General features: G+C 43.2%; 1 protein-coding gene across 2 annotated transcripts; it reads right to left on the reverse strand.

Annotated features, from left to right (window-relative positions):
• Positions 1 to 1,952: 1,952 nt before the first annotated feature.
• Positions 1,953 to 18,887, reverse strand: LOC103531375 (glycerol-3-phosphate dehydrogenase [NAD(+)], cytoplasmic). 2 transcript variants are annotated; one of them, XM_030454730.1, is made up of 9 exons: positions 18,684 to 18,887; positions 17,896 to 18,117; positions 12,596 to 12,773; positions 10,546 to 10,686; positions 9,267 to 9,405; positions 7,395 to 7,507; positions 5,711 to 5,944; positions 5,468 to 5,574; positions 1,953 to 4,190 (listed from the first exon to the last, which is right to left on the reverse strand). In XM_030454730.1, exons 2-9 carry the CDS (start codon positions 17,934 to 17,936, stop codon positions 4,094 to 4,096), a joined length of 1,050 nt encoding a protein of 349 aa, XP_030310590.1. In that variant the 5' UTR covers positions 17,937 to 18,117; positions 18,684 to 18,887; the 3' UTR covers positions 1,953 to 4,093. The 2 variants fall into 2 exon arrangements, with proteins under 2 accessions (XP_030310590.1, XP_030310589.1); XM_030454729.1 differs by lacking the exon at positions 18,684 to 18,887 and adding an exon at positions 13,703 to 13,789 and having other exon boundaries at positions 17,896 to 18,167.
• Positions 18,888 to 25,002: the final 6,115 nt, after the last annotated feature.

A 25,002-nucleotide genomic window follows, 5' to 3' on the forward strand; every position in this document is an offset into this window, starting at 1 on the left:
GTTTCTCTTGAGGGCTTTTCTTTTATTCTCTCTTTCTGAGAATTAGCTCAAAGATGGCTTAAAAAGTCGATGCTTACCTACTTCTGAATTGTATGTGTTGATGAAAGAAAGGCTGTAGTGCACTGTACCCAAAGGGGAAGATCTGTCTGCCTGTCAGGGCTCTTGTGATCAGATTCACCAGTACCTGCTGAGTAGCTGCATCAGTGAATTCAGTGAAGTAAAACTATTACTGCCTTAATAATCTGAGATTTTAGTCATAATTTCTTTGACGTGCAGCCCTTCAACTGGCTGTGAACTGCAGAACTGGATGTGGCTTTGGGGAGTTGGGGAGGGAAGGTACTCCAGAGGGTAAAACCCCAACGTGTCAGTGCGTTAGAAGCTGGAAACGTGTTGGAACTGCCAAGAAATAGGTCAAGTTCCATTTAAAGTGGAAATTAATTGGTGACTGTCAAAAAGCGTTATCAGAGTAAACCTGACTACCTCAGTTCTGTTGGTCTTTGAGTTAAGCTTCTAGCCTGCTGTGTGAACTTCTAAGTCTTCAGATGAATTAAGTAAAAACATGTCTCAGGTTTTAAGAGCAAAATAAATACAGTAGGAAGCATAAGCCATTTTTGAGTGTAGAACATAGCTAAAATTGTAGCTTAAACCAATCCGTTATGTAGCCTTAAGTGCAGTTGCCCCAGAAAAGTTGGTTTTAAATGAGTCTGCAGGCAGCTAGTTTAGAGGTCTTGGGCATACTATAGGAATGCTATAGGAATATATAGCATACTATAGGAAGTATCCTATAGCATACTATAGGAAGCCCATCCTATTGTATCTCCTAGGTGTGAAAACTGAAATACGGCCCAAATAACCCTTTGTGTTGTCACCCAGAGCAGACAGGGCAGCAGCAGGAGCCCTGGAAATAGTGTTGAGAGATAAAGGAGTTAGCTTGTCTGTAACAGAAATATTTTCAGTGTATTAATGTCTGCAGGTTTAGTTTTTAAAAAAAATATTCCATGTTTGCTTATGGAAGTAAATTAATTTTGTGGTCTGTTTTTACCCCAGTAGTTGAAACCTAGAATATTTCAATTAGAAGTTGAGGCAAGTCATGCTTGAGGAACACATACTTTTCTAGTGTTGCAGACAACTAGGAGGAAGAACAGCTTTGAGCTAGAGTATGCAGTGAGCAGAGTTTTGCTGACAAGCAGGCAATTAATTCCTCTTGAGATAAATTGAGGTCTTGGAAGACTGTCACAGCCTTGGATGTAAGTTAATTACTGAAAGAGAATTTTTACCCCATTAATAGATTATCAACACGATGCAGCTCATTCATTCTGCTGTGTGTAAGTCACTTAGGAAAAGAGATGTCCCTTAAGAGCAGACATGGCCACAGTCTTAAATCTTCCTGTCCTGCAACTCTTCCTCCTTGGGGATATGTACCTGGGAAGGGGGTTCATGCCCTTTCTTCCCTGCGTGTTCTAGGAGCGAGGTTCAGCCCGCTGAGCAGGTCAAGGTCTTTCCCCAGCAAGATCCAACAAGCAGCTCCTGCTTGGCTGAATGTATCAGTCCTCAGGATTTGGGTGTATTTGTACATTAAATAATGTGATCTTACACTAACAAACTTCCCAAGTGCAAATGTTGCCTTTTTAATGTGAAGCTCACCCTGGAGATAAAACAACTGTTTTGAGAGAACTGGTTGACTTTGAACATGTGTTTCCTATTTTGGTATGGAATGTAAATATAGAACAAACTATTTTACATAGAGTTTGACTGGATTGAGATAAAAGGGCTAATTTTTGTTATTTATGGAGCAAATATTTCCTTATTTTACTGTGTAAAAGGAAAAAAAAAGTCATACAAATGAAGAAAAAATTGTTCATCAATAAAATGTCTGTAGAAAATTGACTCTTCTTGTCCTTTTCTTTGAGAGCTGACAATTATTACATGCAAGAATAAGTGCAGGAGAGGACCACGATTACAACAGTAATTTATTTTGAGAATTTTGAAAAATGAAATTACATCAAGTCTGCATATTGATCACTTTATTAAACTGTTATTTGATACACTTTGACTGTAAAATATTCTGTATTATTATTACCTCATACTCGACTTATCAGAAGTTCAGCCTGCTGGTGAAGTAAGGAGGTTCCTTAATTCTCTACCCCATCCTCGTGTATTCAATATTTACAAATTATGCAATATTTTAAGTCTTCTTCCACTCAAAATGGAAGATTTGTAATTCCCTGTTTTTTTGTAAAGGATTTGGCCTCACAATTCCTATTTCAGCTGGAGGAATGTTGGCGTTGCCCTGTGGAGCCCCAAGCTGTCAGCTGTGACCAGACTGGGAGCTGGGGGAGCTGAGCCACCTTTGCTGCTGTTCCACAAGGATGAGTGATGCTGCAGCCACTCTTTCTGGTACCCAGCCAGCCTTGCTTGCTGAAATACTTTGATTCTTACAATCTCTTTACTTTGATTCTTACAATCTCTTTATAATTGCAAGTAATACATTCATATATATATACAGATATATATATTACTCTGATAAATGTGAAAGACATAACATTTCTCTAAAATGCAGAGCAGAGACGATTTTATAATCTAGCTTTTTCCCTAAGCAATGTCAGCAAATACATAGAGAGATTAAAAAACCACTTGCCTTCCTCTGCTATTTCAGAAAATCAGATAAAGCAAAGCAAAAGTAGGTTACTCCTCCTTTTTGTTTGCCTGTCTCTAAATAGGAGTCTTTCAAAAGGGTATTAAAGCTTTTAAAAATGTGCCACTGTTCGTTTCATAGATGGCTTTAACTCTGAAAATACATCAAGTATGTAAAGTTACCCAAGATTTTAAAAAATGTTATGTTTCTAGAATTAATGCCACTGGTAGCAAAATATTAAAAAAAAAAACAAAAAACACCAAAAACAACCAACCAAAAAAAAACCCAAACCAGTATATGAACCAGTTTGTGTTTAAAATTCAGAAGTAGAGAGAGAGCTCTCTTTTCCAGGGTGTGACATGTGTTACACTGCAGTGGGATCAGGTCTGGGAAGATGTAGGAGCTGCACTGGTGTCAGTCCAGTGGAGTGTTCCAGAGGAGTCAAAATGCAGCCTGGTTTCAAATGCAATTTTACAGGATTTCTGTGCGTCTACAGCGGTCATTTTCACGCATGTATAAAAACTGGTCAAGTATCACAGAGGTTTTTTTTCACTGTTACTTAAGTCTTCAAAATGAGAGTGTTGCACCAGCTGCCAGCTGAGCCATGCACACATCCTCCCTGTCAACCTCCACTTCTTCCCCTCTCCACTGCTACCAACTAATGACTATGACTTGCTGGGAGATCCTGACACTAACATAAATTTATGTGGTTATTCAAATATTGGGGGTTTTTTCAACAGAGTATGGTAAGTATGACAAAGGTCAAAGTACTACTGAGGATTCCTCGTGTCCTGAAGTTAAAACAAACAAAAGAAAAAAACACCCCAAAACCCCTTATTTCTCCCCCACCCCATAAACTGATTCATTTATACAACTGCTGAACATTAATGTGTGTCTGAATACAGTAACAATACCTATTTTCCCAAAAGGCTTACACTAGGAAACAAAATCAAGGAAGGGCTAAACATCACAAAATATAAAATGTTACTTGTGTCTGAGGGGAATTATTAAAACCCAGCATTTGCCCACATGACTGCATCTTATTCCTGCCACAACTTTTTCTTTTTTAACTACTGCTTTTTTTATCTGAGCCATTTCTTCAGTTTTTCTGCGTCTTGTGCTGTTCTGTAAGTAATATTAGTAGGCAAAATGTTGAGCTTCATGTGGGATAGATTTATCTCTTCTTAGGGAAATTACGAGGGGAACTGTTTCCAATCAAGAAGGAAGTAGTTCTCGGCAAATGCCCACATTGCTTAAATACTGTTAATTTGTACATTCATTTCCTGTTCCCTGGGTTTAATGTCCTAATTAAAGGCAGATTTTTGCCCCCAGAAGGAGGATACTAAATACATTCTCTGTTGCTTTTCCAGCAAGTGTCACACAACCTGTTTCTCTACTTTATTTATTTCCAGAAGTCCTGGGAAGATGAGGACATGACCAGGTGAGGAGAGGGGATGTCTAAGTGTGTGCCGGGTGGTTCTGCAGGCACGAGATGAAATCCTGGATGGACTGACCCTCGTAGCAGATCTTGTAGATGGTTGTAAATAATGGAAACCTAAACAAAGTGTATAGCAATTAAAATAGTTTTTAAAGTTTATAAAAGTACTTCCATTCTACTTGCAATGGGGGGAAAAAAGGTGTTGGGCTTTTTTTTATTATTCTATTAAAAAAAGTGAAAATTTTTTCTCTGTATATAATTCTAACTTGGAAGCATGTTTATTTATGGCAATTAAAAGAATCTAGGGGCAATTCTTAGGGGTGACAGCAAAGAAGAGATGTTTTGGAGTAAAAATTCCTGTTCAGTTATTTGTTTACAAAACAATCTTGAATTGTATATCCTCTTTTTCCTCTTGTGTTCCAAATGCATATACAATTTATATTAGATACCGATACATCAAAGACTAAAAAAAATGAAAATATCCAATTATTTTCTTTTCCTGGCCTAACGGGTTCTTTCCCTCTTGCAAGCTCTCTTAGTCATGTGGTAAAAAATGAGTTCACAGAATGACTTGGAGCTGAGTGTGTAACTAAGTGCATTTGCAGGGATACTTATTAGACCAAATTTTGACTTAAAGCTCATGTCCTGTCAGAATGAGCTTTTCTCTCGGGTTTGAAAGATAAAGCCACCTGCATACTCCACAGCTGTTTATAATTCTAATAGGATTTTTTAGAAGTATTCATTTAGCAATCTGACCTCTCAGTATTGCTACTGTATGAGAAGGCATACAGAAGGCATGGAGTGAAATTTGGCTTTTCTAATGTGTAACTGGAGTTTTCAAATTACAGATAATCTTACATTACCCCAAATAACCAGAAGTACTTGTTATCTCAGCATCATTTATCACATTAAAACCTCCTCAGTGTGTGTAAACTTTTTTTGATGAGGACTATGCTCCTCCTCCATTTTACACTAAGATCCCCCAGTTAATGTTTGCACTGAGAGCATCACTGCTGTGAGCTGCACTGGTGATACACTAGGAACAAGAAACCCTCTGACCCATAGATCATGCCTGAAGCTGACTCTGTGCATGCCCTTGACTCTTGCTTAGGGACACAGGGATGTCTAGGTAGCTCCTTTGGATTATTATTGTTTGTTTGTTTGTTTACTATGTGTCTGTGGCTTGTTTTTTCTAACACTGTTTAGCCTTCACCTCATTCTACTGACCACAGCAATGAGGGGTCAGGCTAGGCTGAGCACTAACAGTGGTCCAAGATGGAGAAAGCAGTTGTTATGGAAATGCAAAGGGTAATTAGACATAACTACTGCTAAGGAGGTTATGAATCACTTGGCATTTGTTGTTGATTCTGCTTATTTAAAGTAAAAGCACTTACTTATCCAGCATGTTTTTCTGTTTCAGAATCTTGTAGACTTCAGCTGAGGTCTGGGGACCCTGCAGCTTTTGTCCATTCAGCATCTCCTTTTCCAGTTCCTCAAGGGACTAGAAGAAAGGAGACTGATTACTTGGGTCAGAGGGGATACCAGCAGTTACCAAGAAGGTAAACAGCTAACAATGCTTTTGTAAAACACAGGATTCCTTCATGCTTTAGTGTAAAATATTTCAATATCCTCCTTACTTTTCCTGTGCGAGCAAAGGCTTCTCCTACTCTTCTGTTGCGTCCCCCGTAGCAGGTAGTGATTAGGTCAGCCACGCCACAGCTTTCCAGGAAAGTGGCTATTGATACCTGTCCTTTGCAGAACATCTTGGAAAAGGCCACCATTTCCATCAGGCCCAAACGTATGACTGCTGCCTTGGTGTTATCACCGTAACCCAGCCCGTCGCAGAACCCGGCTCCCACTGCGACAATGTTCTGAAAATAGGGCAGTAAAAAATACAGAGGAGGAAAGGAAACATTCAGGCAAGATGTGCAGTTTGTCAGCAATGCCCTGAGCTTTAGGAAAACCCCACAAATCTGTCTTTACCAGTACAAGGCTCTATTTCCAAAGGCCACGAATTTATCTTATGAAGAAGGTGGGCAGCTTGTTACTGCTGAACAAAACCAGATGGGCTTATAAAAATTATAAATTACCCACTGTTACTCCCATAGGCAAAAATCAAAGCAGCTTGTTTCATCTAGTAATACTGCAATCATGCAGCATGGATGCAATTCATGTTTGTTTTTTCTGTGAGTTCCACACTGGGACTCAGTGACTTTCCTATTTAACTATTTAAAATACCCCACAAGGAGTCACACCTTTCTAGGTTTTCTTTGTGCATCTGTCATTTAAACAGGCACAAGTTCTACGTACAGGTGCTGCAGCAGATAAAAATTTAGTTTTCCCTACAAGAGCTGTCAGTAGAATTGCCCTTTTCTACAGCTCTAAACAAATCTCTCAGGATCCTAAACATATTCACAACTCCTCACTATTGTCCTGCACACACCCCTTCCCACCTCCCAATTTCCAGTGCCTAAAAACTCCCCAAATATATGTATTTCACTGTATGTGAGTTTATATGTCACCCAGTACTGTCACTGAGGTGTTTACTCCAGGGTTTTGCACCTGCCCCAAGTGCACATTTTAATTAGTTTAGGAAAGGCAATGCCAAAACAATGCTTTAGAGAAAAGATCTCCCACAAAGCAGAAAAAAACCTCTCTCCCCTCTTTCTCCTGCCACCAGTTCCAGTCTGCAGCCAAAAGCTAAACCCAGGGAATTTGAGCTTGTATGTGAAGAGACTTTTCTTGTATGTAAGGTTAAACAGTTCCCTCCCAGCCAGTCATCCCCCTCCTCAAGGAAATTACAAATGATTGAATATATGAAAAAGTACTAAAGATCACAGGATGGAGTCACTTGTAGAACATTTATAAACAAACTCTGAATTTTACTCAGGTGCCTACTCATTGGAAACTTGGTGATTCTGGTATCATAACACAGAGAATCTCTCTGGGTACACGCTTTCTAGGAGGTTACTACTTGAACCATGGAAATAAGTCATTAGTGGGAGCTCCTGTGTATACTAAGAGTCTTTGTTCCATGTTCTTGCAACATGCAGACAAGAAAATACAATGGGCTAAATTCTGCCCTCATAAGCAAGAGGTGCCTCTGGTACAATAAAGATAAAATGTTTTGAAATGTTTCGCCAGCAGCTGTACTTTTAAGTAAATTTTCCCTTTTTTACAGGTTGGAAGACTGAACCACACATCTTGTAGTGTACTTCACTCACTGACATGATGGCAGGACTCAGACCCCATGGCTTACAGATGGCTCAGGTAAGGGTATATTTGGCCCTAATTAAAACATTTTTGCTTGAAAACACTCACTTTTAAGGCGCCACAAATCTCCACTGTATCACAGTCAAGTACCACAGTAATCCTGAAATTGGGGGTCTGCATTAATTCTTTAAAGATCTCCCCTTGCTTTTTGTTTTTGCACCCTGTGGGAAGGAAAGATACAAGTTAGAGGTGGGGTTTTTTTTTCAGTATTTCAGAATACACACAATTAACTGAAATCTGAAATAATGTCTAGGGACCACTTTACTGGGATCACAGCCTAACCTGGGTGCTGCTCAACAGGAGATCTGTGTGACAGTGGTCACACAGACCACTGCTGGAAGCCAGTGTTAAATGTATGCAAATCCATTGACCAAGCATCACTTAATAAAACTCAGATGAAAAAGTAGATAGTGCCTAATGCAGATTTCTGCCTGACCGAACTTGTATAACCACAAACTTTGCACAACATACTATTTACAAATTACTTTGTACAGCACAACAGCACAATTGCTGCTTTGGAAGTGTGCACCAGTGTAATTGCTAAGTGCTGTTATGGGCCTCAAATGATTAATGCACAATTAATTCTCATTTACAAGGAGATCCACAGATTAAGAAGTTGAACGCTGGCACTGCTTGAACATTTTTGGTACCAGTTCTGCTGAGGTCACATATTACAGCACTCACCCCAGGTACTGACAGGAGAGCCCTTGGAAGTAAAGGGGCTGAGGTTTGCCTTTTTCCTGAGGGCTTCTGCCAGCTGGGAAAATATTTTTGAATGCAATTTCACCTAATTTTTACATCAGGACACCTGGTTTCCTTCAAGGAGAGCTAGGCAGTGAGTTTTTAGTAGCCTGAGGTGCTGCACTCTGGTAGCTGTGGGGTTTCTGCCCCATCTCACAAGAAACTTTATGTTTGCTTCTTGTTCTTCACAACAGTTGATGTTGGGGGATATCCAGTCTCTCTGAGGTACCCCTTTCTGGCCTATGTGGCTTTCCATTAGGACAAAAGTAAGGGGCAAAGCTTTTTGCACCATTGTCATCACAGGACGGTGCACTCAGACTGGGCCAGCAGAAGTTAATACCCCCCTCCCCCAAGAAAATGAATATTGCTCAGCTCTCTGAACTTTGTCTGGTCCTAGTTGTGCCTAGTTGCTCTGCTAGTGAATTTTCACTATTACTATAGTGAAATAGTAATTTCACCAGCTAGTGCAGTTTTCACTATAACTATAACCTTTGCAAGGCCAAGGAACAATATTGCAACAATAATGCATTTGTTTGTCTTCCTGAGCTACGGAAGGATGTAACTTTAGTTTCTCCTGCTGTTAAAAATCAATGGGCTTTTCAAAACTACTGACTGAACTTTCCAAGTCAGGTCACACTCAGTTCTGGGAGCATCTGAGGCTATGTCTTGGCAAGCAGGCTGCATGGGAGGGAGGAACAGAATGTTACTGGGGTGGGTTTTTTTTGGTTGGTTTTTGGTTTTTTTTTTTTTTTTTTTTCCTTTCTTTTTAACAAAGAAATTTGAAGACGGAAAAATACACCTCAGGAAGCATGAGCACATACAATTTCTGATTGCACTTCTCTATCTGGACTGTCTAGTGTATGGGCCATGGGTGTTATCAGTGGTGACTCTTGTCAGCTCCTACAGAAAGAGGATTAAGCTATAATTTTTTTAAAGGATGAAATGAGCTGTCAGCACTGAAAGCTGCTGTCAGGTTGGATCTGATCCTACCAGCACCTACTTCCCTGCAAATCCCACTACCTCCCTGAACAAGCTGAGTGACCACCGCACTTAGGGCACCACTTGGGAATCACACAGGAACCACCATGTCCCCCCCCCTCCAGAGGTTGTCCTCTTGCCTAGCCACAGGTGACACTAATCAACAACTAGTGGCTCTGATTTACTCTTTGCAATAGTTACCAACGGTGGTTTCACAGAACTTCTCATCAGCCACTTCGTTGGCTATGTTGGCCCCCATCAGCACACTCATTTCTATTTTCAGTTTCTCTCGGATGAGGTCAGATATGAGCTTCAGGCCTTCAGGACCCTCATCAATCCCCTGAAGAGAAGACAACAGTCAAAGCCACGTTATTAGAATGGGAAAAGTGACAGTGGTGAGTAGCCATTAACACAAATGCTCTGGGTTTGCACTTTGATAACTCTTAAGTCCAAGACAAGTTCAGGGAGAAAGTAGGGACACTGTGCAAGTGGCCCTGCATCCAGTGCTGCTGTCCTGAGGCTTTTTTGGATGCTGAATTTTTATCTTTGTGTTGAACTCTCAGTACAGAACGAGACCTTTACATTAAGCCTAAAATCAGTGGCTTTTCTGCAAGATCTAAGTATTAGTCTGAGTGCTTCATTGGTATTAAGGAGTGCACTGAACTCTCTCAGGGTGTGTTTGTTCTTTTTTCTTTTTAACCAAAGAAAGAAGTAAATTTGCAGGAATTTCCTTCTCCCACTCTCTACTCCTCTGTGTACTGCTGCTTGTGAGATAATTTCCATAGGGGGAAAACAAAAGGAGGGCAAAGCTGGTATTGCTATCTGAAAGCTTGAACTAGTTAATTTCTTACAGTTTTAAATTGGATACTTCCTACAATGCAATCAAAAGAAGTGGTAATCTATATTCCTACACTTTGCCTCTGGCTTTTAGTTTGTGATTCTCTTAAAATATTAATTCCTTTTAAGATTATAAGATGGTGCCTTTAGCCTTAAAGAAAGATTCCTCATTTTGTGGCAGCTTGAAATTGCTCCAGTTCTCCAAAATCATCAGTGTTATTGTGCTGTTTTAATGTGGCCAGGAACAGCTTTAGCATGTACTTGGGAGAGGCACTTTGACCCAGCTCACTTCCCATTTAGGAGTTAATTGAGGCTGTAGTCTGATGGTATTTTTCTGGCAGCAGCAGCAGCTTATGCAGCCCTCCTTCTGCCCATTTCCACATCTGTGCTGCTCCAAGTGGGAACAAATCCAGGCTAAAGATGGCTGGCAAAGACTGTTACTCCTAGCCCAGCTGGGTTGCCTCATCTTTTGCCATGGCCATGGCCACCTGAGCAGCAGAAGGCTAGATAAGTTCTAACTCTTGCAGAAAGAAGTGTCCATATTTATGCAGAACATGCAGCTCAGGCCTGGCACTCTTACCCTTAAGCTGAAGATAAGTTATTTGCTCTATACAGGTCAAGTCTTGTGAAGATGACAACTTACCTTGATCAGGGAAATCCCAAATGTCCCAGGTTTTATCTGGTCTGCAATCTGCTCGCAGACTCGTCCAATGAACTGATGTGGCAGAACAAACACTAAAATGTCTGACCCACTTGTTGCTTCGACCACGTCTGGTACAGCCACCTGGGACAAGAGCAACAACCAAAATGAGCCCCCTCATGTCAGGGAGGAATCCTCACACCTTGCAAAGGACCAACGTGCCACAGCCATGGCAGACACTCTGCAAATGTCCTTCAGTGTGGTGTTGCTGCTTGCTCTGCAGGCAAGGAACTGCAGCTCTCTCCTGAAAGATCCAAAGCAGCCAATGTTAGGTTTGACTTTTTTTTAGAATTTTGCTTTTAACTTTCCTCTCATCGTGGCCCCATGTGGATAATTTGGGGAAGATGACAGAGTCTGCAAACTTGCTCTGTCCTGGGAAGCCCTTTTGCTGCTTCAGCTTCTCCAGGTTGTTCCTGAAGATACTGAGCAATGCCATAGGGTTCTGCTGCAATGTGTGGTGGTACCAGAGAGCCCAGGAGAGCAGCAGGGTGGTGAGATGGAGCAGTCTGTCTGTAGTTTCAATAGGTCACTAGCTGAGAGCTATTCACAAATAAACTATCTCAAAAGGTGCAGATTATTATCATATTTGGGGTGGGATGGGTCATTTGACCAATAGTTAGAAAAATTTACCCAACCTGCTTAATAACTAGGAAGCTGTATCTTCCTCTTAGTGTTACTCAGAACAACAATTTAAGCCAGGCTACAGAGGCAAAAGCAGGAGAACCTGAGCCTGCTGTCACCCAGCAGTTCACTTTCAGGGCAAACATGGCCCTTGGGTGCAGCCTTGGAGCCCACTGCCTTGGAGCAAGTGGGATTCCCAGTGGGAGAACCAGAACTGCTGCCAGCAAGGTTGCTTCTCCAGGAAAACAGCAAAGAAGGAGCAGGGGAAGAAGCTGGCAGAGCTGTACAGGACGTGCTCTCATCTCTCTAAAATGTCACAGAGTAATGCAAGGGAAAAATCAGTTGGTTTGTTTGGGTGTTTTTCCCTCAGTCAGAGATGAAGGGGTGAAGAGTCCCTTCAGGCTTTACTGCAACCAGCTGATTTCTGCTGGTAAAGCCTCAGACTTTGCCTATAGAGAGGATGAGGCTGATCTCAAATGATGATAAGCCTGGTGGTGTGCAAGAGGGCTGTAAAAATAAGTGACATGTCAGTTGTTACCCAGGAGAACTGTGTGCCCAGTTCAAACCATAGGAGTGCAAATAATGCAATTGCAGCACTAAGTGGAGTACTAAATATAACCACTCTCCAAGCAAGGAGACCCACCATGTACAGCATCTTAACTTCCTTTTACAACTGCAGTTGTTCCAGAAACACAGCACTAAAGTCACAAAACATTGGCATTTAGCAAAATCTTCAACTGCCCAAACCTCTCCCCTTGCTTGCTTAGGTGGCAAGATATAATCTAAGCTGATAATTTAAGTTGAAATGCATAACTTGGTACCTAAAGTGTTCATGGAAATGAAATACCTTTTATTTTTGTTGGAATTTACAGCATCATTAATTATAGCAGAGTGTTGCTCTCCTGAATCACCCATGACGTAACAGCTCATTATTCACCACCTTGTAAGGCACAGCTATTAGCTGTGCTGTTGATTCCTTTTACAGAAGAAGGGAGAGCAGTACCTTCTTTTTTTTTTTTTTTTTTTTTTTTTTTTTTTTTTTTTTTTTTTTTTTTTTTTTTTTTTTCCCTGTGGGTTTGAAATATCTCAGCTCTGTGTAGACAGATCCCTGACTGCCATTTCTAGAGCTATGCTGATTTCTGCCAGAGAGGACAATGTTGCATTAGCAGCACCTGATGCAGTTGCGTCTTTAAAGGTGTGGATGATGTACAAGATAAGCAGAAGTCACAGAACTGAGTTATCTGTCAATACTGGAGTGAGTTTGGTGGCAAACCAGAATGAAGTGTTGAATTACTTCCTACTTTTTCATTTTGCTAGGTGTTGCCCCCCTTGTTTTTATTTTTTATATTTCAGTCATTTTTTTCCAACTTACCACATTTTTTGGTATCTTGTATCCAGGCAGATATTTAACATTTTCATGTTCCTGGTTTATTATTTCTGTGAGTTTTCTTCCATTGATGATCTCTTCAAATACCCACATTTTGACATTAGGATCAAATCTGTTGGAACTCTGGACATTTTTACCAATGATTCTTGCTATGACTGACCCCCTTTAAAATGAAAGAGTTGAAATAAGTAATAGGGAAAAAATAGTTTTATTGTGAATTGGAAACACAAATAACTTTAAATATAATAACTCATAGAAGGCTTGTGCTATACAGCTGTTCAGGTGCTTTCTACATTTATAAGAAAACTTCATCCACTACCCTCCATCAAAACCTCCTCAGTTTAAAAACACAGAAAGCAGAACCAGAAGGAACAACTGTAATAAGGAATCTGAAATCATATCAAATATTATAGATGGGGAGTACCATCAACAGCACTAAAAATACAGTGTCTGGGATTAAAATGTCTCTTGCTTCTTGGGTAAAATGTAAAACAGTCCAGGTGGCAAAGCAGTGCTGAATGATCTTAATGTGACAGTCTTCATGCATCTCATCTAAAACAGATGCATCCCACTTTCCTACTAATAACCAAAACAGTTACAATAAGGATTTTATGTAAGAGCTAAATCCTCAGAAATTGTTCTTTTCTTAAAAAAAAAAAAAATCTTGAAAAAATATCTTGAACCTGATGGTTTCTCTTTATTTACTGTTCTAAATATCACTGTAACAGGATCTGCAGTAGATGCAGCCCAAGGACATTTTAACTATACAGTTTAGTTTTCTTCAGTCATGCTGAGCATTTTTTTATCTCAGTTCAGACATTAATTTTATTTCTCCATCACCGCTGCAGCCTTGCAGACATTAATTTTTTTTTTTGCAAGAGAAAATTAAAAAACCTGAAGAAAATATTGGAAATATTGCTTAAGGCTCTTTAAATTATATGGGGAGCAGAGGTGATTATTTTTACTCCTGTGTGTTCCCTCTTTACATTTTAATTCTACTTTAATCTTTAAAGTACTGGATATTTTACTGACACAAATGAAAGAGGAGCTCTAGTTGCAGTGTTCTTGTCCTCTGACCCAGTTTTAACACACCTGCATGAAGAGGATTTGGCTCTGGTGTGTTCTCTGAAACCAATGAAATTCTTGAGTACATCCAAGACAAAGTCCAGGTAGGTTGTACTGTTCAAAGGAAAACCACTTTGTAACTGCTTCTCCTTGGCTCAACCATATTCTTGATGTAACAGGTTTGCACAAGGCTGAGTTGCTCAATAAGTAATCAAATAATAAGAACTTCATCTTAATCTTTTGATAAAGAAATCCTACTGAGATCAGGTTTCACATTGCTTAGTGTTGTAACTCTTTCCTGAGCCACTGGACTACTTTCTTTCTAAAAAGGGATGATTTGGTTTGGTTCTTTAAAATATGTAGGGAACTATTTTTGGGGTGAAATGTTTTAGGGTTGAACCTTTACTGTAAGATAAGGATTATCTTTAGAATGACTTATATTCTGGCTCTCTTGTCCTGCTATCAGCAGAGAGCAAAATCAAGGACTGAGGTGAGGATGAACTGTGGCTCAGCATAAGAAATATGTATTAAGAAGAAAAAATAATTTTACGTATAATCCTGAGATCTAAATTAATTAAAGCCAAGGATGCTCACATAAAAAGACTTTGCCATGTTTTTGTTTTCTCTAAAATTCAGTGTAGTGAAGATTAAGAGAAGGCAGAGATAATTTTAAAAAGTAAACTGCCAATCAGTTCCTTTTCCCAAAATAAGTCAGTTCATGTCAGAAGTGATTTACATATCACTAAGAAAAAGAAAGCTTTTATCTGGAGATTTCCTATCAGTATAATGAGAAAGCTTTGATGTAGAATAACGTAAATAAGACCCATGATTTACATATGCAACAGTGAAAGTGTTTGTGGCACAGATATGAGGTCTGGCGAAAAACTGAGCTGAAGGGATCCCCTTAGCTGCTAGTCCCTTCCTGATAGGAAAGGCAATCGAATATACTTATGTTACTCACAATTTTTCTGAGGAAGTCTTAAAGACCTCAGCAGTTGCAGGCGTCTTCCCCAACCATCCCATCCCAGGACTTTAATATCCTTAGCATCAGGAAGATCATCCTCATGTTTAACCTAAGTCTTTCTAACTGCAGTTTAAGCCCCTTTCTGTTCTAGAAGAGTGGACTAGTGGATTCTCCTTTAGATGCTTGAAGATGATCTTGTCGTCTTAAAATCATAGAATCTGCTGAGTTGGAAGGGACCCATCAGGATCATTAAGTCCAACTGCTGTCCCTGTGTAGGGCACCCCAAGAATCACACCATGTGACTGAGAGCAGCATCCAAATGCTTCTTGAACTCAGGCAGGGTTGGTGCTTCCCTGGGGAGCCTGTTCCACTGCTCAACCACCCTCCCTGGGTGAAAAACTTTCTCCTTATATCTAACCTAGACTTCCCGCAGCACATCTTCCTACCATTCCCTCGGGTCCTGTTGTTGGCTGCTAGGGAGAAGAGGTCAGTGCCTGCTCCTCCTCCTTCCCTACTGGGAAAGCAGTAAGCAGTGATGAGGTGTCCCCTCGGTCTCCTCTTCCTCCGGTCTCTGTCCCCTCAGTCTCTTCCTCCAGTGTTTTTATAGTAAAGTATTGCCCAGGTTGGAAGGGACCATGAGAGGTCTCTTCAAAGTTGAAACACCACTAAGTTCAGATGGGTTGCTCAGGGCTTTGTCAAGCTGAGTCTTGAAAAGTCTCCAAGGACCACCTCCTCTCTGGGCAACCTGCCCCGTTGCTTTATTATATTCATAAGGGATTTCTTTTTCTTTGCTTCTTTATATATTGAGTCAGAACCTCCTCTGGTTCAATTATGACAACTGGTTCTTGTTTTCCTTCTGTGCACCTCCATAAAAAGCCTGACCATCTGTCTTCAGTTGAAAGTGAGAACCTAGCTCAAGCTGGATCTTTGCTGAGGGCTCTACAGTCTAAATAGATCTAAGAAGGCTGGGAGAGCTTTCAGATTCTGAAGGTCCAGGCAGTGAATGAAACCTCTGTTTTTAAAAGCAGGTAACTGAACCATGACTAATGTAAACACAAACCCTCCTGCACACAGCTGGCAACCGCAAAATGAGGTGCAGCACTTCCTTTGCTTAACCACATCAGTCTCCTGACAGTGTTGACTTTGTCCTTGTGACCTGCTGAACTTCTGCAGCCAACAAGAGCTATTGCAACATCCCACATCATGTGCCAACCACGTTTCCGAGCTGCAGGAAAGACTCACGAGCAGTGATATGAATTGTCACCCGAGTCGCCTGGAGAAACATTAAAAAAACTGTTTGGCAAAGGCAAACATTATGTTCCTGTGTCGTGGTAAGACAACCTGTTCTGCTGCAGAGGCCATGAGTAGATGTGATTTAAACACAATGTTTATCTCCTCTGCAAAGATTTTACAGTCTGTGCATGTGGTAGGAAGCAAGAGATGGGCCCAGGTGGACAAACAGTATGAGTAAATAGATAGTATGGAATGGGCTGAGGTCTCTGTGTCTCCATGGCATAACTCCTTCCAAGTTTGTAGGTACAACTGAAAAAAGGAAAACTTTCTTGAGTACAGATCTGAAGGAAGACAGCTAGGTGCCTCTGGAGAACGTGCTATGGCAAGGGAATAGCTGAGAAAAGGCAGGAGGTGCTTGCTTGAGGATGCAGCAAGAGAATGATACAGGCTGCCACTGTAGGATGACCAAAGATGAAAGCTCAGTCCCAGACATGCAGCCATAGACGTTGAGGGATTTGGAAGTGACCACAAGCCATGTGCACAGGCTTGGACAGCCAGGTGTGGGAGAAGAATGCAAGCTCTGGAATGACGTGGTGAAAGGGGCAGTTGGGGAAATGCTGATGCAGAAATGATGGGGCAGGACTTTGTCTGCCAGAGTCAGAGAAAGCCAGATGCTGATGAGCTCCCAAAGACTAAGCTGTGCAATTACATGTCAAAGGCTGTGTCTTAAAAGTGTCATGAACAAAGAGCCTGTGATCCAGAACGTGGAGGCTCAGGGAGCGGTGGACTGGTTTTGCAAGGCAGGAAGGCAAAGAGCTGTGCTTTAACTATGCTGTATTCTCATCAGCTCACATCACCTATCATCATCTCCCTCACCTATTGATTTTTGGGGGGCATTTGCTTCCACTTAGCTGTTAGATGTTTTAAAAATCTGGAGGAGCATGCCCTCTTTGCACAGAAAAATTCCACAGAACTACCTGGAGGCTGGGTTTGCTAATTCCAGGCACATGCACATACACGTTGGGCTGTTTGTTTGTGCTCAGCTTACATAAACCTTAAGAAAAGTAGGATGTGAAGTCCACTGAGATAATATTTACTGACTCCTTCCAGACCCAAGGAGCTCTGGAAAGTCATGCTTTTGTCCAGGTTAGGAAGGACTGAGCAGTAGCAAACATATTCTTATGAAAGGGGATAAGGATAAATGGGGGACCTGAATCCAGTGCCCATACAAGGCTGTGTCTGCACCATGATGCAAAACGACATTTTTCACAATAAGAACAATCAGCCATTGGAAAAATCTCCCCAGGGAAGCAGTGGATTCCCCAACACTGTACTGTTTTGAGATTCAGCTGGATAGGCTGCTGGGCCATCTTGTCTAGATCCTGCTTTTTCCAAGAAACATTGGACTAGATGATCTTGGTGGTCCCTTCCAACCCGGTATTCTATGATGCTAGGATTCTAGGATTCTAAAATTCTATGACATGCTGAGGAGGATGGAAGTGAAAGATGCCAATAAGTTGTAGCTTTAAATTAAACCAGTGCCCCGGATCCTACAGAACAACATAAACAGCATCACCACCCTCCTCCCTGCGGGATGCTTACACCTGAGCCGCCTGAGCCCTGACAACACAGGTAGCTGCAGCTCGGGATCCTGTCTGCCTGTCACCGGGATGCCAAGGGCTCAGACCCCTCAGTGTGGCGGGGCCCCTGAGTCCTTCCCCTTCTCATGGGCTGGTGCATCTCCCAGGGACGGGCAGTGCCTGCCCCAGAGGTCCACAACACGGGGCCAGGTCAAGGTGGGGACACTGCTCCGCGGTTCAGAACCATGGAGACCCTCTGCTCCCTGTCCCCGCACCTGTTGCCAGGCCCCCGGCAGCGGCGGTGGGAAAGGAGGAAAGGAGAGGAAAAGGGGAGATGAAAAGGAAAGAAATGGGGGGGGGCAAAAAAAAAAATTTAAAAATAAAGGGATGGGAAGAGGGCAGAGGGGACGGAGGGTGTCCCCCCCCCGCGCTGCGGCACTCACCAGTTCCCCGAGCCGACGATGCAGACACGGAGCGGCGACATTCTGCGGGCTGCCCCCCGCCCGGCGCTGCCGCCGGCGGCTGGAACGGGCTTGGATGGGTTCGGCCCGGCTCTCGGCTCGGCTCCACTCGGCTGGGTTCGGCTGGACTCGGCTCAGCTAGGTTCGGCCCGGCCGGCCCGGCCCGCCTGCCAGCACCGCCTCTCCCGGCCCGGCCCCCAGCGCCTGCGGGAGGGGAGGGCGTGAGCGGGCGGTGGCCCCGGGGGCAGTGCCGGGAACCCCCCTGCTCCTTCTGGGGTCTCGGGGGTTTCAGCCTGGGCCGGTCCTTGCCTTCAGGGACTGCCCTGCCTGCAGCAGCTGTGAGCGGGGATTCAGTGCCCGAGGGGCTGGGGGGGGAGGGGAGAATTAGGGAAATGGCGCCTTCTCCGAAACTCGCGGGGATGAAGAGCTGCGTGGGGAAGGCAGGGGAGCCCGGTGCTTCTCGCGACGTGGGACCTTCCTGCCTATCGGCTTCCCCGAGAGTTTCTGAAGGGTGGGTAAGGTGGTGGTGGAGTTCGGGAGGGTTACCGGTGAGGAAGATCTCAGGGTTCCACCCGTCCTGGCCAGGCAGGTGCGTAGTGGCTTAAATAGTAACGATAGATGAGCGTGCCAGGGAAGGGCTAGGAATGCATTTGCAGAGCCAAACTCAGCTGATAAATTGTCACTGGTGGACTGTATCATCGTTCCTAAAATAGGACATCAAAAGTTGTCTGCGAGGAAGGACAAAATGGAGTGGTGTTCTTTTTCCTTACCTGATCTAATCATGCATGACACCCTACAGATTACTGCACTTCACCTCTCAGCCCTCCACTACACTCTGTCTCTTCTCCAAAGCAATCTTCTCTCTTGGTTGTGAGCCAGAGAGCTGCATTTGTTACCTTCCTTTGCTACCCTCTTGCACTCCTGCTTCCCCTCATCCTGCCATGCCCAGGCTCCTGTCCTGCTGGGGGGCTGTGGACTCGGTGGTGGCCACGTCTGCTGCCCTGACACAGCACTGGGGTCTGGCACAGTGGTTTCTGGCTCTGTGTGACACCATGGTGCATAGAGGCAGGCTGGCTGCCAGCTTTTCAGAAGCCCGTGGGTGGTACTGGAGGTACACATATGCTCAGCCAGCCTGCTGCCAGCTCATAGGACCAGCTATTTGGTGCATCCTGATGGTGGTAAGAGTTTTGGGGGGATGTAAAAAACAAAACTACAGAAAATCATGAGAAATAGTACCCGGGGAAGTGACCTGGACATGTTGCTGAACAGGATGGTGTAGCTGGGACTCTGGGCACATGTGAAGCCTGATGAGCAGGCTTCTGCAAAAAGAGGTGTTAAGCACATGCACAGTTTGGGCACAGCCATGGCACAAGAGCCCTTCTCCAGCTCCAAGTCAATTTCCTCCAGTCTCCTGCTTGTTCACCCTGATTTGCTCTTTGACCATACAGTTCCTCCGCAACTCTGAGGTCTCTTCACTTTTTCTACCCCTCTGAAGTAGATCTACTGTGGAGGTAAGGAGGAGCCAACATCTTTCTTGCTCCATTCACACCCTGAGACTTCTCTGCTTGTTGCAAGTTCTTCTGTCCTTGTGAGTCCCCAGGCCCTAAGGGGAGGACATTCTTACTCAAGTACTGGCTTCTGCAACTAGTTGATGCAACAAAAGGTGTTCCTAGTCTACACAGGACATGAGAATTGCACACTGTAATGGTTTAATCTAAGTTAATATGGAAAATTTTAATTTAAAAGGGGGACTGGATCAGTTTGGTGGCCTCTGGACTGATGGGTTTATGTGCCCTCCACGTTCAGTTGGCACTGACCATTTGGTTGGTGCACAGAAGGTGGCAGGGGTGAGATTGTCTGGAGATGGGCAGGCAGATGGATACAGCAGCACTTGTGAAGAGCTGGGAATGCAGCCTGGGACTGTGAGTGCGTGCATGAGCTCATTCATCTGTGACAGTAATAGTCCATGGAAGTAGATAACTTCTGCTGCTGCTGAGCTCTTCTCTGGATTGGTGCAGTCACTGCTCCATGGAGGTGGATCGGAAAGTGTTCATGCACAAAGGGCTGTTCCAGGAAGTCTTCAGGAAGCTTTTCATGAGAGGTTTGGATGTCAAGGCTGTCTCAGTGTTTGGGGACAAAAAATGGTCCAGAGGAATGGGTCCTTTGTCAGATTGCAGAGCATACAGGTGTATGCTGATGACTGTTGTTTAAGCAGTCAAGGAGAAGTATTTGTTCCTTTCCACAAAGGCACAATGCTTGCTTTTCGTATAAGCCCAGGAGCACTACCTCTCAAGTCTGAGTCATTGGTACATAACAGACACAAAAGCTCAGTCTGCTTAATAGGGAGGATAAAGACAGCCCTCTCAAGGCCACCCCCACCCAAGCTCACCTGATCTTCTGCACCTAATGGGTCACACACCACATGTGTCAGCATCCAGAGATTACACAGCAGAGCAGTTGTCTTCTGCAAACAGGAAAAACTTGCTGTCAGTGCTGCAAAGCCAGTGTAGCTGGTGGGCATTTTTTTCCAAGCTAGGTATGGCTCCTTCTGTGGTGGCAATGTGGCTGGCCCTTCAACACACAAAAAAATGTGACTGCCAAACTTGGCAGGTGCCAGGCAGAGGATGGGCAGGGAGGAGCGGTGGGGTCAGGTGCTCTGTAGAGAGGGACTTGAGGGCAAGGCAAAGGCCAATCTGTCCTGTGCTGTAAATACAGCCTTGACATACATTGCTTCCTTGGCCACTGGTTGGTGATGTCTGGGCACCCTACACTATTGGGTGAGTAGGGTGAACCAGGTAAGTATAGAATAGGGACAGTGCTCTGTTTTTCTCTGGACAAGCCAGAGCTGGTTCTGTAAGAACACTCTCTCCCCAGTTCTTGCTGCCAGCTCACAGCCTTATCCTACTCTATTTTAAAACTGGTTAGGTTTTTTTGCTGACTCCTGCTGAGAAGCTGTTTGAGACCATTGCTCCTCTCACAGTGAGAACCCTTCTCCCCATTTCATATCCAACTTAATGCCCATCTGCTCTAGCAAAAGCACTGTCTAGAAATGTGATTGATTCTTCTCCCCTGGTGCTTATTCTCCCCCTCTGCCTACCTTAAAACCCAAACACATTTACAGAGAGGAATCAGGTCACTTCTCACCGTTCATTTTGCCAAACTCAGCATGACATGCTCTTTTATCTCCTTTTTTTTCTTCCTCTGATTATCCTGGTGGCACTTCTCTGTACTTGTTCCAGCATGAATTCAGGCTTTCTGAACACTGATCACCTAAACGATGCCATAAAATCCCAGTGTTGTTTTACCCAGTGCCTTGTATCTTTGTACTTAATGTTCCTGGAAAAAGGTGGCTTGCTACATGCAAGACTGCATTTAGCTTTTTAATAACTCCATCTGGCATGTGGCTCTTCCTCTTCTGTTGTTCATAGCATCTAAGTTTTTATTTACAGCAGAAATTCTACCAGTCTCTCACTGTTACATTTCATCCTATGTCTGTTAGTAGGGCCTAACAATCATAATTCTTCCTGAAGGATTTCCTCTCTATTGAAAATGCCTTCCAACTTTATTGTTAGCAAGTTTCATTATTCCACTTGTCATTTTGTCATCTGTTGCCAACCAACAGAACTAACTGATCTCTCCAGTTCTGTATTTTTGCTATCAGCCCCATCAGCAGTTTTTACCCCCAGTACTATTCCTTCAGCATTGCTTAGTGTTCATGTTAATCATCTTCTGGAGTTTAACTAATAATTAAATAAGTAATACCAAGTCAAATCCTTTGCCAAAGTCCAGGTTGATAAGATCTATCAGTTTTCTTTTTGTCTGCAAATGGAGTTATCAAAGAAAGATATTGGGTTAATCTACATATATTATGCCTTGCTTGCACTTTAACCCATTTCCAGCTTCCCTCCACAAATTCTATTGCTCACAGCTGACATTTGCTCTATATGTTACCTCTAGATTTCAGTGATGGAGATGATTCTGTCTTCAGAAGTGAAGGGCAAAGAGCTCTTGAGTTTTGGTGGCTGTGTTGCATACAGTAATTTCCACATCCATGCCCTTTAGCCCACAAAGTGTGCTGCCTTTGCTCTCTTGGTTCACATCTTCTTCCTTAGAGAAGCTGCAAAAATATATTCCTTTAGCTTTTAGGTACCTGCCTTGCTGTTATAACTGGTGATGCTTTCCTTTGTTTCCTTTGTAATCACGCAGCCAAACCCCTTTTGTTGCTGTTTTCCTTCCCTGATTTGTTTTGATTTTGTGCTGTATCTTTAATTTTGGATGTCTGAAGGATAGTGTTCTCTGCAGATCATTCTCCTTTTTTTCACTAGGCTTCCTGCATATTCCCAAGGTGTCCTGCACTGCCTGCATCACATTTCACATCCTGTGTGGGCATATGGAGCTGCGGGTAATGTTCTGCTTTATTTTGTTTGATCTCTTTGGAGAGAAGGAAGAATCAGGGAGCCTCTTCTGTCTTCTGACTACTTGAAAGCAAAGCAGAATATAAATTTTGCAGTCCCTGGGTTGGTGATCGTGCAGCATCACTCCTCAGCATCTCTAGGAATGCAGGCTTCAGAGTTTAGGGAAAGAGGAGCTGAAAATTCACCTTTTTTTGGTGAAACTTGTAGACTGATGTCAGCAGGACTCAACAGCAAACATGGAGTTTTATCCCCGGTGAAGCCATGGGTCCAGTTAAGGCTGGGTAGGCCTGGAGTTTAGAATAAGGGTTTCCAGGTTCAGCCTGGGTGTGCAAGAGGAGTCTGTTTCGGTGTGAGTGTCCACAGAAACTTTTCTGTGGCTGAGGTCTGCAGATTAGGATTAACCCACCAGCTCAACTCAACCCAAACTGCAACTCGCCCTCACCTTACACTGGACAGCCTGGTGCAGGGCGCTAACATCAAAATTACTTATAAATCATGGGCCTTTTCATTTGCAACTGAAAAAGCACATAAGCTTTCGCTGAATTATATTTTAAATGGAAGAAGTGGAAGGTTTGCATTGCTTTATATGCACATATATAAGCACTAAATGATTGTATGCTTAGTTACTTTTAATTATAAATAGTAAATAATAATCACTTATACTGAGGTAGCATGTTATATCTCAAAGCAGCTCCTCCAGAACATTAGGTACAAATGAATAATGTCAGCTTATGTCCCTAAGAGCTGACAGTCCAAATGACTTAGAGTTTTACAGCTTCCACATGGATTTCTTGCAGTCTGCTTTACTGACTCCTGGGATCTAGAAAACAAATCAACAGTGAAGTTTTTACTGCATTCATTTTATTTAGTGGAGTTCTCTGCTGCAGGTTCTGATGGGATTACATAGGAAGAACTTTTTTTCCACACTTAAATTAGTTCTCCAGAAAGCTATTTAGCAGAAAATAAGACTGGATTTTAGCTCTATAGAAATCTGTGTAATCTCAAGTAATTTTAGGAATTCAAGCAGAACAGACTGAAAGGCCAATTGTAAACTATCTGTACTCTTGAGGGCTTTCTGTAATCCAACAGAGAAGGTTTGCAGTAAAAAGAACAGAAAAATGAGCAGAACTGAAAAATGCATTTGCTGGAAGAAAAACAGTACTGGCAACTTAGAGTTAATTTTCCATAAAATAGCTGTCAAACCCCAGGCAACAAACCTACAGAGACTTTCTAGAATCCAAATATACCTACTCTGTAGGTGGCACAGACTGCAACAAGAAGGTAGGATGTCATTTGGAAATTATGAAGCGGATGTAGAATTGTTTAGAGCTTGCAGATACAAGTGGGAGATCTGGTAATGAGAACAGCTCAGTATCCATATCCCACAGGTAGAGCTTATAGAGAAACATAATCAAATAATAAAGGACAGGTTTGCCTACAAAAACTACCAAGTGCTTTGGTAATTTTGCTTGGCTTCCAAACTGATCTTGTTATCCTGATACAGATGAAAGTGGCATTTGACTGAGATAACAAGCAGCTAAACATGATAATGGGAATCTACAGCAGATGGAGAGATACTCATGTTGCCATAGAAACCATGCAGGAAAAGTGTGTAGGAGTAAAGCATGGTGCAGAAAAGCTTCTAGGAGAAGAGGCTAGTGACTGAAGAACTGAATTCCCTCAGCAGCTGTTAAGGTTAGTTAAGACATTAATAACAATGCAGTGGCTTTTCAGGAAATGGAGAATCGTGAAGGAAAGGAGCCCTAATACTGAGCTACAGAACAGCTGAATGCATCAATGCTCTGTTATGCCATAGGATAGGGCAGAAGAAGTCTTTAGAGAAAGGCTGGAGATGGCCATGAGTTGGATGAACAAGCTGGGCGTCTCCTCAACCACAACCACAGTGCTTGCTGCCCTTGTGCCTGCTGTGTGCACACCAGAGCCAGGCTGGTGATAAGGGGACCTCTCTCCTTGGCCTCCTCTTCTCTCCCTGCAGTGGGTCCATATGTGCTCAGGAGGTGACCCAGCCCTGCTCGTTCAGTACCTGCTCACTTTCCCGCTGTGGAGAACCTGTTGAGTGGTCCTCAGTGCTACAGGGCTGACTCCTCAGTGGTGGGCTTGTGTGTGGCTACTTTTATTGAAGAGGGATTCAGGGTCCTAAGTGGACAAATGGTTGTTTTTTAATTCCTCACACAAAGGGCTTGAGTAGGGGGCTATCTGGAGGAAGTTTCTATTTCACTCTCCGTTGGGGTGAGTTGCACAGTGGAAAGGATCCCCCTGAGCTGAGAAAGCAGAGTCATCCAGGAACTGTTGAAGCAAGGTAGAAGGTGAGCCCTCCCATGGTGCAGAATGATTAGATAGAGGCAGTGGGCTCCAACCATCACCCTTTGTTCCAGGACAGCTTGTACCCTGCTGCAGCTGGCAGTGAGGCAATACCCAGACCTCTCTGCCTACTCATGAGCTGGAGAGAAAAGGGCAGGGAGGTGTCCCCGTGTGACCTGAGCAAGCAAAGGGCTGGTGCTTGGGGAAGACCCAGGGCACACATCCAGCTGTCAGCAGCAACTCCAGCAGTCTGCTGAATTAAAGCCATGCCTGCTTCCAGAAACCCTGCTGCTCTGTGCTGAGCAGCTGTGCAAGCAAAGGGACTGGGGCAAAGGGATTGAGTTGAAGTGAT

Source organism: Calypte anna, chromosome 7 (genome assembly GCF_003957555.1).
Source record: "Calypte anna isolate BGI_N300 chromosome 7, bCalAnn1_v1.p, whole genome shotgun sequence".
Taxonomy (NCBI): Eukaryota; Metazoa; Chordata; class Aves; order Apodiformes; family Trochilidae; genus Calypte; species Calypte anna.

Coding starts and splice junctions, on each gene's coding strand:
- LOC103531375 (XM_030454729.1), bottom strand. CDS start 17,936: ATGTCGCCGCTCCGTGTCTGCATCGTCGGCTCGGGGAACTG. Junction 13,790..17,895: donor ATCGTCGGCTCGGGGAACTG/GTGAGTGCCGCA, acceptor TCCTTTGAACAG/TACAACCTACCTGGACTTTG. Junction 5,575..5,710: donor CCTTTGCTCGCACAGGAAAA/GTAAGGAGGATA, acceptor CCTTTCTTCTAG/TCCCTTGAGGAACTGGAAAA.